This window comes from Pelodiscus sinensis, chromosome 10 (assembly GCF_052426305.1).
Source record: "Pelodiscus sinensis isolate ZL-2025 chromosome 10, ASM5242630v1, whole genome shotgun sequence".
Lineage (NCBI taxonomy): Eukaryota > Metazoa > Chordata > Testudines > Trionychidae > Pelodiscus > Pelodiscus sinensis.
This window is the reverse complement of record NC_143061.1, coordinates 29,929,839-29,941,894: the sequence shown is the minus strand read 5'-3', so window position 1 is coordinate 29,941,894 and position 12,056 is coordinate 29,929,839. Positions and strand designations below refer to the sequence as shown.

Genomic DNA, 12,056 nt, shown 5'->3' with positions numbered 1-12,056 from the left:
TTTTTAGTGAGGTGGAGTAAGATATGGATGTCACTGAGGACAAAGGGCTGAAAGTAAGGAGAGAGTGATCAAAAGTGCAAAAAGTTAAGTACAAGTGAAAAAAGTGCCCCCTTGGACTAAGAAGGGTGCTGGGGAAGTTATTTACTTGGTAAGAGTACTTGTGGTTTGTAAGAGCAGACTCAAAGGAGGGGAAAGATGGCATTAGTGGGGCAGGACAAATTACAAGGTTTTTTCCCAAGCTGCTGGGAACAAGCAGTTTAAGAGGAGCCATCTGGAATCTTAGTTAAGATTAGGGTCTCATGGTTTGCCCTTGCTTCCTTCCTTGAATAGGTAGCTTAGTGAAGGAGCTGTTAAGTTTCAAGAGACCTTGCAGAGACAATTCCCTTCAGTATGTTTAGAAGAAGCCATCGTGCCCAGTACCAAGGTAGCTGGTATTCTGGGGATTCACTGGCAGAATCTGTGCATGGTCATCAATTAAGACCATACAAAAGCCTTACAGGGTTTGAAGCTGGTTAACTAGCTGGGTGCTAAGCTGTTTGATATGTTTTCTCCAAGAGCAGTATGGATTTGCATCAAGAGGGTTAGCTCTTACAGTTACAGAAACAAGTACAGTACTGATTACGTCCCATCTGTTTTTAAGAGTGTAGGTTACAAAAAGTGTTTACTGCATTTACATAAGCTTGAGGCAGTTAGGGCAAAGAATGTTTAAATAGCATCCCTAAGAGTAAAAAGAAGTTGCCATGGCATGTGCTAGATTAGTGCAGTCAATAATAGTTTCTCTTAGGTAACATAGTCCCCCCTCTGACATACAAGGCTTAAAAAAAGTAATTATGAAGACTATTAGAGCTTTTGCTATGACTTAAGTTCTGTAAGTGGTTAAACCAGTTTAGTGTTCTAAACAGTCATCTTTACCACAAAAGGACTAACATCAGTACAATAATGTTGTTCTACAAGTTCACACACACTCACTCACACACACAGTCAGTGCACTAAGCTACACAATTAAATATATTACTTCAGAAATGTCTGATGAAAAAAGTTGCACGAGTCTGATTTTATTTGGTTGGAATAAATTTATTTTGTCTGTAAACAAGGTGTTTAATAGTTATGGCATTTTTTGAAATGCATATTAAATCAGATGAGTTAGACTGTATCCCAGATGTAAAAGTGCAGGGAAAGAAATGGACAAATCAGCAACAAGAATTTGTTTAAATCTGTACATTATCCACAAGGCCCAAATAATAGAAGCAAATACTAGAATGTCCCTAAAGTAGTGCCATTCAAAAGAAATCCTTATAGTCAGTTAAAATCCATCTCACAATAGCAACAGTTCATTTTTTTAAACAATAGTATGGCACAGAATACATATTAAAAAATTAATCACAAGAAAGCCAAGTCAGTTATTCCAACCAATACCATCTCCCATTTATTCGTTTGTATACAGAGTTCTGCAGTTCTGTTTAAATGGACATACAAGTTAGTACCGTGCTTGAACGGACAGTTTGGTTACACATTTTAGATGACTAGTGCACGAGGCAGTTTACTCCACAATTTCCGCAGCCAGGGTGAGGCAGGCCAAATGACTATTTAAATTTGAAATGGTATAATTTTAACAATTTTAAGCTTATGAACTACCACCCTTCACACTAACATTGGTATTAGAGCAGCATGTCTCTTTACATTATCAGTTAAATCAGACAAAGATTGGAGTATCAGCTACCAGTTTATAGCAGAAGGTGATAGTTTTCCATAATGACCCTGTAGTTTCATATAAAACCCCAAGCTGCAAATTAAAAATTGGTCCTATGAAAAACTGAAATCGGACACACTCCAGATGGTTATGTTGGGATATCTAATGTCCATAATGGCAGCCTTTTACAATTCAACTACAGAACTGGAGCTGGCAAAAAAAAAGTGCCTGAGCTATTGAAATGATGGAATGTCCCTTGGTATTCATTCAGGACAATGATTGTAAGATCATGGAGGAAATGCATCTACATCATTTGATAGTTTTGTAGTTGCACCCATTAAGCAAAGTGTGCTTCAGATAACATGAAGAGTTTTGTAAGTCTATGGTGAAGTGCAATGACAAAACTAATCAAACACAATAGATTCTGAGTGGAAAATTGGTTACACAAACCAGGCACTATGTAAAAATAGGTGTAAGCAAACAAAATGTGGATGAAAGAGTGGACAAGGGAGAAGATATGCATGCACTTCTCCCCCCCAACCATGCTCTACAAAAGGAAGACTAAATGAGCTGTGTAACTGCTCAAAGTGCTGAAGAGACATTGATCAAATCAGATTGTACAATCGGCACCTTGTTTAGTATTTAAGTTGTTTTAGTTGTCAATACCATATTAATTGCTAAGACAAAGCAAAGCCTAGACTTGGCATACTCCCCCTCCTAAAATATATTTCAAGGTATCATGCGCATCATTTTTTTGCTGTGAAAATGGTGCCAAAAATGGGACTTGGTTACATACAGTGGCTAACACACAAATGAACACAAGGGTAATTGGAATCATGATATTAGAAAAAAAAATGGGTAAATTAAAAAAAAACAAAAACATAGAACAACTACCATCTACAGCCTGGTAGTACTGTGAACACAACTGGGTGGTGATGAAGACAGTTGCTAGGTGGATGGGGAGAGGCTGCTTAGATGTCAGACCTCCTCAGATATAAAGCCAGTTCATATGTTTTCTTGTTCAGTGTCCCTCCATAGACACCTTCCTTTCCCATGACTATAACCAATGCTGGAGTACACAATGAAACAAAACAGAAATGAACAGAATTAAAGAAAAAAAAACACCTTTCCCCACCAACAAAGGGATACAAAGGAGACACAGGTTCATACCCCATCACCCTGCATTGCTAATAAAGTTTCCAGAACGTAAGGTTTAAAGCCCACTGCCAGGAAAGTTTAATAGCAATTTTTCCCTAATACTTAACAGTCTGCCTAGCAACTAGAACCCAGAGTCTCTCAAATATTTTGCCATTGAGTATGCCTTCTTATTCAATCCGCCTCCATGGACCCCTTCTTTGCCCATTACAAAGACCAAGACTGAAAGAGAAAAGAAAAAAAAAGAGGTTTTAGAGGAGTGGGTTAGACAAGAAAATAATGCAAGTTTTAATTAGATACTGCAATAAGTACACAAATTCAAGTTTTACCATTGGGATATTAAGCTGGCTTTACAAATGCTTTCTAAAGCACAGATGTAGAGAAGGTTGGGAGAGAGAAGCCTTCATGATTCCAGAGAGAGCGCGAGCAGTTGTATGCTAGAGGTAAAACTTCGCCAAAAAACTGAAAATATAATGGAATTACTATTTTAAAGATAAAATTTATCACGGTGCATGTTACCATCTGACCTCTCTAACAAGGAAACCCCAGGTATATCTTATAAGGTAGATAAAGTAAAGATGTTAAAAAGGGAAAAGGTAGCAATGTCAGAACACACAAGTGTCCAGTATTTTTAGACCAGAGATTGAGTTCAGAGCGGTAACAGATACATTCCAAATCTACTGCGTATTTTTGTTTGGTAGTTTATTGGTAAAATTTAAGCAACTTTTAAGTAGAAGTTTGTGTTTATGGCAGCATCATACGGGTAATAAACTTAACTCAATTGTAGGTGAAATGTTTAAACTCTCTTTCCATAATAGGGCAGTTAACTTCTGTATAGAATAAAGTAATTCTGAGTTCACTTTAAATCTAGTATCCCTCCTTTCTCTACATTAAGATAAGACTACAAAAGTGACCAAACTACTTTACTGGGAAGGTTTCCTATACAATTGTAGTTAATAAAACATTACATGCTAACTGCCACCAGATGTCACTAGAACAGAGTACATGTAAACTTGGAAGGATTTGATTTTTATTAGTACATTTTGATTTCACTATCAACAGCCAATGAAAATTATATCCATCAATAAGTTATATTTATGGATAGACAATTAAACAGATATTACTGGAAAATGAATTAGATTTTGATACGAGGATATTTTGTATGTGTTAACATGCTGACAATTTAAATTAAAACACCAATATCTTTGAATCTGTGTCTAACATTAAATAATCCCGTCTTCCCCTATTGTGTGACTCTCCCATAATTTTGCACAACTGAAAATTTAAATCAATTTGCTTTAAGAAAGTGCTTCAAAGTAAACAATGAAATTATAAAGATCAAGTTATGCCAGGCATTATAAGCAGTTATCTAGATAGTGATACTATTTCCTTAAAAGGAAAGGAAGAAAATTAATTACAGTCATGGCCCAACCTGCACCAAAATCTTTGCCTATTCCATTTGAAAGCATTGTTAAAATACTTATAACATCAACATAGCCTACATAAAACTACACAATACAGCTGGGTCTTTGTAACTATTTTTTGTTTATACATTGACCTTGGTCCCTAACATATTAAGTCTACAACAGTGATCAAAAAAATGCCAAGAATGTCTTGGATGTCCTCATGTTGCTTGTATCTAGTATTTTGAGAGAAGTTTCTTTTGGAATGGAGTCTTCTTCCAAGTAGGATGTATTTTATAGAATCTTAGATTTAATGCACAAGTAGACAGACAAACGTTATATAAATAGCCTACAGGTACCTAATTGGACAGACTTTATTCATTGTTTCAGAATCAAGATTTTTGAGGTTGTCAACGGGGAATTGTTAAGAGTTAGTGCAAAACATGTATGATTTAAACTAGGTAGTTCCATACAATCAATTCAAGAATTTGGAGAAGAAGTTTTAAGAGAAGTCACTTGAGAGCAAGTCTACACTTAACAATAACATTCAACATCATTATGACACTGTTTTAGACTCCAAACATTTTAATGGCAACATACCTAGTGCAAATGGCTGGCAGACTGCATTTAATGCAACTGATACATAAGCTACGCTAGCTTGTTAAAGTCTGTAGGCACATGACCATATGATAAAGATAGTTAAGTACCCGTGTTCACTCATTTAGGACTGCTAAATACAAATCTAACCCTGGAAAATAGAGAGACCACAATTAAACACCATGGTTTGTGTTTGTATATTGTAGAGATTTTAAAAAGTCTTTTAATACAGATTAATGTAAAATATTTAGTGACTAGAACCTAGTTTTAAATGTTGCATTTTTGTTGTGCTAGTTTAAAACTTTTAAAAGAGTTATAACTTACCTCGACCAGCTCTGCCTACAGCAACATTGTATGTTGGCTCGCCACCATGACTCTTTGTCCTGATGTCCATTGTGCATTCACTATCAACATACAGGCTATCTCTGATCACAGAGCACTTCTTTGCACCAAGAGTCAGACCATTGGTGAAGAAACCCTCTCGGTCTTTTCCTACAATCATATCTATTTCTACGGGCTGTTAAAAAAGAAATTCAGTGTTACACAGCAAGCTCTCACAACTACTTTTCACAGAAGACACTGGATTTCATGTACTCTAAATGAAGTAGCTTACAGGTTAATTTCCACTCAAAAGGGTCATTCAAGCTTCTCCCAATACAAGACACTTTGGAGTCAAGTGTTTTGTTATTCAGTGATATTTTCTTTAATTTAGTATCATTTTAAGTGAACCCAAGTGTTGTTTTGAGATATTTCATACTTGGATTGCAATATTAATATTATAGATTAATTTATAGATTCCAATAAGTCTTCTTTATGAAAAAGACAATGTGAAGTCATCAGGCAATTTGCTAACCACAGGGGCCATTTATTTTAGTAAGTGAATGAATCACACTTTTGTTACTTGATACCGAAGTACCAAAAAAAGCCTTCAGGACCTTGTCCAGATAACAATGATGTGGGTGTTCTCCAGTCCCATTTTCCTTAACAACTGGTGGGATATTAACACACTCCTCCCAGGTCAGCTGCCACAAGTCTCTAAGACCAAATAACTACTATGTTTCTAATGCAAAATATAGTCAAATTGATGTTGCACAACAATGTTCAGCTTTGCCCTTTTCTAGGCAAGAAATGTTACATAATATCACGCCTAAGTTTTAATGACTCAACAGTAAACTCAGATACTGACAGAGCCATAGCTACAGCAAATGCACAGGACCTACAACACCCCAAAAAGCAGAGGAGGGAAATGCAATGCTAATGTGACCCCTCTGTACGTAGGGAAATTGTGTTGTCTAGTCCCTGCAGAAGCTCAAGGCAGGCTGCATTTAGAAAGGTATCATGCCATATTAATCCCCACGACTTTTGCCCACAAAGTCTGCGTCCCCTTCCATGGGGGAAGTCTCTCTGCAGCCCTGCTTTCAGGACAGAAATGGAGGTGGGGGTGGGGTGAAGGCAAGTCAGGAGCAATGTGCTTCCTAACGGTAAGCAAGCAATAAGAAGAGAGGCGTTGCCCTCCAGAACTGCACAGTCATAGCAGGCCCTGCCTGGCCTTTTCCAATCACACACCAGGACTTTGCCAGGCCACATCCTAGGATGGCACAAAGACACAAGGAGGAGGGATTCAGGCAGCAGCTGGAAATCCTCAGGGCACCACTTGGCTAATCATCTCCAGGTAGGGCAGGGATATAATTGCAGGGTTGGTTTCCTGAGCAGTGGTCTGTATGGCTACTCCCCACTGCCACCACATCCTTGAAAAGGGTATGATGAGGAGGGGGTGCTGCTGAGGCCATGCAATGAGATCACTTAACTGTGGAGGTGGGTGGAGAAAGCTTTTATGCAGTAAGGCTGCCTTTGCATACCAAGGCTGCCAGCAAAGAGGGGCCTAAGGAGAGAAAGGGCTGCCAGGCACAGCAGCCACCTAGTGTGTGTATGGGGCAAATCCAACATGACATCACTTAACCAAACCCTCCTCTCCCCACAGAGAAAGCAGTAACCCCACATTTCTTTCCAGAAGCCTACAGGCTGGCTTAGTGGAGGGAAGGTGAATCAGTCTGCTGCTAACTACGCCCAATGGCACAAGGTTATAGTCAAAACACGCTATTCACCACCACCCACCCACATAGGTATGGCATAAAAAGGAGTCACTCCGTTAAAACAAGCTTTCCCTCCTCCTCAAAGGGATTCCTCGGGTTGCTGAGCCCTTCCCCGGCGAGCAGGGCCCTTCCTTCGGAAGGTGGGAGCCGTGGGTGGGCCGGGGGCTGCGCCGCACGACCAGGGATGATTAATACCTCTGAGGAGGACAGGCGAGGAGGCAAGGACAGAAAGAAGGGAGGGGGGAATCAATGGCAGTGCGCCATCTTGGAGATGAAAAACATGTAGCCAGCGGCGAGGATTCACGAAAGCCTCCTACGCCGGGGACGTAAGACTCGCCGCAGCAGCCGGGCCTGGGCGCAGGCAGCCCTACGCCAAGTCTCGCCCGTGCCCGGCCTTTCCCTCCGCCTCCCTCCGCCGCATTGCCGGCTCCGGCGTAGCCCGCGCGGGCCGCTCCCCCGCAGCGCGGCGCCCCCAGCGGGGGTAGCGAGCCGCAGGCTGCCGTGCCCGCCCCCGCGAAGACCCAGACAAAACCCAGCAGCGGCCCGGGGGCTGGACCCGGCTGGCCGGCCGGCCTGGCTGCGGGCGCTCCCCCGAGAGCGGCATCACCCCTAGCGGCGGCTCGAGCTCTGCGGCCCCCGGCGGGCAGCCGGCGCGGCCCTTACCGTGATGCTCTGGAAGATGCCCCCGGCCGTCGCGGCCCAGACGTACTTGGCGTCGCAGTAGCCGACAATGGCGGCCTCCTGGCAGCAGCCATCGCACATCAGGTTGTCCACGTAGCTCTGCCAGCCGGCCATGGTCTTCGCCTGGCGCAATCGGGCGGAGGAGCGGAGGGCGGCGGCGGTCTCCTCACAGGCGCGCGCGAAGCGGCAGCCGAGCCCTGCAGCGAGCAGCGCGCGCCCGGCCACGGGGAGAGCGGAGGGGGTGGGGCTGCTGCTGCTGCTCCCCCCTCCCCTCGGACGCGTCTCTCGGAGCCGCAGCGAGAACAGCAGACGGGGGAGGGGAGGGGATGGAGAACACGGGCCGGCTCCGCGGATCCTTCCGCCACGGGAGGCGGCGGCGGAGGGATACCTTAGAGGTGGGATGCTGGGGCAGGCAGTCGACGCTGGGGGCTGGCGTGGGAGCGGCTACCCCCTCCAAGCCACCCCCCTCCGCGCACTCGTCAGAGGGCCCTGCCTGGCGCGGCTCGAGACCCCGGAGCCTGCAGGCGCATGGACAGAGTCGCCCTCCTCCCCGCGCGGTGGTTGCCCTGCCCCGGGCGAGAGCTGGGAGCCGCGCCACCGGGCACCTGCCTTGCCAGCGGGCGGCGAGGAGCAGCGCCGAGCGGGTGATGTGGCGCTCGCTGCGGGGCGCGGTAGGAGCGAGCGGCGCGTCGGGACCGCAGACCTGCCTGGCATCCCGAGCACGCTGGTCGGGCTGGTGGACCGGAGTCTTCCTGCAGCTCGTGTGAAGCGCGAGTCTATGAGTAGCCGCGCGCGCCGATCCCGTGGAGTTACCGGCGCGGGGTTCCCCGGCTAGGTGCGGTGACTGGGGACACGCAGATCGTTATTACTTAAGCCACGAACGAGGAGTAATTGCAAGCTCGAGGCAGTCGCAGGGATGATCTTTGCATGTTACAGAGTAATTGGTTTTAACAAAAAACGTGGAGCTTGAAGGTCACCTATCAAAACTTTGCCTGTTATCACAAAACCAAAGGATATGCAGAGATGGCGTGTAGACGTGAAAAAGCTAAATTGTTACCGTTTCATTTTGTTATATGTGTCTCAGGTTACTTGTTCCTTATTTTAAGTTTTTTGAAAACTTAACTCTTTGCCTAAGTGAGATTTCAAAAAGCATATATCATGCGTATGAAACTTTGAGGAAACATTTTACTGGGAAACATGGAGTAGTATAGCCACTTCACAGTTAAGGTTTCAACTGAGTTCGTTTTATAAGTTAATGTTTTGCTGTCTCCCCCAAAATAAAGGGAACCCTCCCCCCCAATAAAGTATCGGTTGGTAAAGGGAATGCTGTGTTAGATCTGGAGAAGAGATACAATTTTTCTATCTCATTTGAAGTGAATTATTGAAGAGGTTACAGAATTATAGTTATTTTAACTTGTTTCTTCTAAAACAAATTCTTGTCTGGTATTCATCAAAGGTGCATCTGCACTAGTGCTACCAATGTTGCAAACCTGTGTACACCACATCCAGGTGTACCACCATCTGATGTCCATATTTTTATCTGCTCTTGAGTTTGCAGCATTTCTAGCACTAGTGAAGCTGTATTTTTATTGCAAAATAGGTAAGTATAAACAGCAAAAAAAAGGGGGGGGCGCTAAAATGTAGATTTACTAAACTAATCTGTTTGAGATCATGTTACAGGACAAGAAAGAAGAAAATCTCTAACACTCTTTTTGTGAGATCTCCCTTTGGTTCAGGAGAGCAGGCAATATAAAAGTAAGTGTAATGGTTTCTTCTCTATCATTTTAAGGGAAGAAAAGATGCATCCTTACAATGCTGCCTTTTCCACACACACTCACTCACTCTCTCTCCCTCTCAGCCCTTGTATCTCCTGGTGATTTCTTAAGAAGCTCAAATCTTGCAGAGAAACTGGGAAGAATATAGCACTGGAGGGAAGAAAGGTGAAATCCTTGAGAGAGGGAAAGAAGAAACTACTTAGGGACTGTAAATAGCAGAGAGTATAAGAAGCAAATAATATCAAAACTAAATAGCAAATGGACAGTTTGTTGAATGTATGCTGGAAGAAAGTCTGAGTTTGAAGTAAACTTTGTTGCTAGGTGCAGGGATGTTAAGAGGCCAGTATTTAACTAATTGAGTAGTTGATAAAAATTCTATCGACTACTCAATCGATAGGCAGCCTGGCTAAGTCCTGGTTCATGCCAGGTGTGGGACCAAACCTCCTTATGGTGCTGCAATTTAAAATGCAGTAGGGGGCGGGGAGGCTGCCTGGGGCAGTAGGAGCGGGGGCATGAGCCGGGACTTTGCCAGGCTGCCTGTCCATGGGGGGTCCCAGTGGGACATTGGGACCTCTGTGCACAGGGGTACTCAAGAATAGAGGCAGCAGCGAGAGGAGGGGGGGAAACCAGTGACACTGCCAGCTCCCCCCAGCACTAGCTCCTGCTTCTCCCTCCCCTTGCTGCCTCAGAGGGGAATGTGGATAGTTGACTAGTAGACTACTCCCTTACATCCCAAGCTGGGTGGTTGAGGTTTTTTACACTTACCTGCAACATTGTCATCAATTACATCACTTTCTAAAGGATGCATACAAAATGGAAGAATGTTCAAAAATGAAAAGTCTCATGAATGAGAGTACAGACTAGAGGACCTGGTGGAAGCTTTACAGTGCATTATCCTTCTCAATGTACAATGTGACGGTGGAATATGGTGGGGGGTTGTCTTTCGCTCTGATTCACCTCCTCAGTATTGTCTGCCTCATTCATCTTTTAATAGTGTCCTTCAGCAGTTTTTCCTCTTTGCTCTGAGTGGCAATTACAAACAGGAACTGTGATTTTAGAACATATATAAAAATGGTAGGATCCCCATCCTATTACACTAACACCTCTTTTAGTATTTGCCTCTTGTGCTGTTAAAGGGTAAGTTCAAATTCCTTCTGAGATTCTTTGGGAGAAATTTCATTACATTCCTGAAAAACTAGGAATGGTGTTGAGATGGTCAGAATTTTTGGACAACTGTTCCATCTGGTTTAGATTTCTAATTTTGGTGAGCTTCCTGTAAGATAGGAGGACTGAGTTCTTGGTTTTTGTTAGGACTTATAGGTGTACTGGGGATTAAGTGACTGTGAGGTTGCTTTTTATGTAATTTACTATGAACCAGGATTATGCTGGCAGTAGCCTCTTTCACATTCCTTATTTGGCTCACCTTTATCAAGGTCAGAAATGTAATAACTGAAGCCCTCTTATCCAGAATACCCTGTGCTAGATAACCTGAGTAATAGTAAATCCCTGTGAAAACTGTTAGTTATCAGTTAAGTCATGTTAAGCAACACTCAGTGCTGCCCTTCTACATCCTCTTTCTGTATTCTATCCTATCTGCATATCCTCTTTACGTTTCTCGACATTTCAACAACTCAGTTTTTACCAATGAGATTCACTCTCATCACCTTCTACATCCCATCCACTACAATACTGTGAGGAAATTGTGGTGACAGCTAGTGTCCCATGTGTGGCTGATCACAGTGGGGAAATTCACACCTCAGAATTGCTTTTGGCTCTCTGTAAACTCAGGAAGACATCACTGCAGGGACTTAACCTTCCAAATACAAAAAAAAAAAAAAAAAAGTAATTTCACAAACTAGGAGGGCTAGAAATTTAGGGTTTGGTGGTGGCAGTGTGGCAAGGAGGTTAAACAAAAGTGTAGAGTTTGTCTACATGGTGTAATAATGTATACTACAGGGCATGATTTCAAAATGCACCAATATATAATTGCACATTAAGTGGTCTATAATGCTCCTAGTGCATATTGTTAGTGTAGGCTGTGTCTAGATTACATCCTTCTTTCGACAGAGGGATGTAAATTAGACACTTCGAAATTGCAAATGAAACTGGGATTTGAATTTCTTATGCTTCATTTGCATATTCACATCATGGTGCTCTTTCGAAAAAACGCCATGATGCGTATATGCAAATGAAGCACCGGAAATTCAAATCCCGGCTTCATTTGCAATTTCAAAGTGTCTAATTTACATCCCTCTGTCGAAAGAGAGATGTAATCTAGATGTACCCTTAGGAGGGATGTAATCTAGACAATCCCTTAGAATCTACAGGATGGCATAGTTCTTGCTCATAGGGTTTTATTCACCAGAACTGAAACTGTTAACTCATAGTATTGCTAAATCAGTTTCACTCTCTCTACTTCCGAAAGCACTTGTGGTAAAGCACACAGATAGTCATAGAAAACACAATGTGGTTTAAAAAGGAAGTATCAAATGTAACACCGCAAAGTAACACATAAAATGACTAAGTTTAATTGCCAGTAGGAAGAGAACAATACATCAAACAAGATTTGTTTGCTTAAATGTATTAAAATAATTGTATCCACAAGTGTGGCATTTCTGTAGTTTCAGGGTGTTTCCATAGACTTCTAGTATCTATAGTTTCG

General features: G+C 42.8%; 1 protein-coding gene across 1 annotated transcript; it reads right to left on the bottom strand.

Moving 5' to 3' along the window:
* Positions 1-1,053: 1,053 nt before the first annotated feature.
* On the bottom strand, positions 1,054-8,426 carry PFN2 (profilin 2). Its single transcript, XM_075937711.2, has 3 exons — positions 7,602-8,426; positions 5,170-5,362; positions 1,054-3,067 (listed from the first exon to the last, which is right to left on the bottom strand). Exons 1-3 carry the CDS (start codon positions 7,731-7,733, stop codon positions 2,970-2,972), a joined length of 423 nt encoding a protein of 140 aa, XP_075793826.1. The 5' UTR covers positions 7,734-8,426; the 3' UTR covers positions 1,054-2,969.
* Positions 8,427-12,056: the final 3,630 nt, after the last annotated feature.

Coding starts and splice junctions, on each gene's coding strand:
- PFN2 (XM_075937711.2), bottom strand. CDS start 7,733: ATGGCCGGCTGGCAGAGCTACGTGGACAACCTGATGTGCGATGGCTGC. Junction 5,363..7,601: donor GCATCTTCCAGAGCATCACG/GTAAGGGCCGCG, acceptor CTTTTTTAACAG/CCCGTAGAAATAGATATGAT. Junction 3,068..5,169: donor TGTAGGCAGAGCTGGTCGAG/GTAAGTTATAAC, acceptor TTTCTCTTTCAG/TCTTGGTCTTTGTAATGGGC.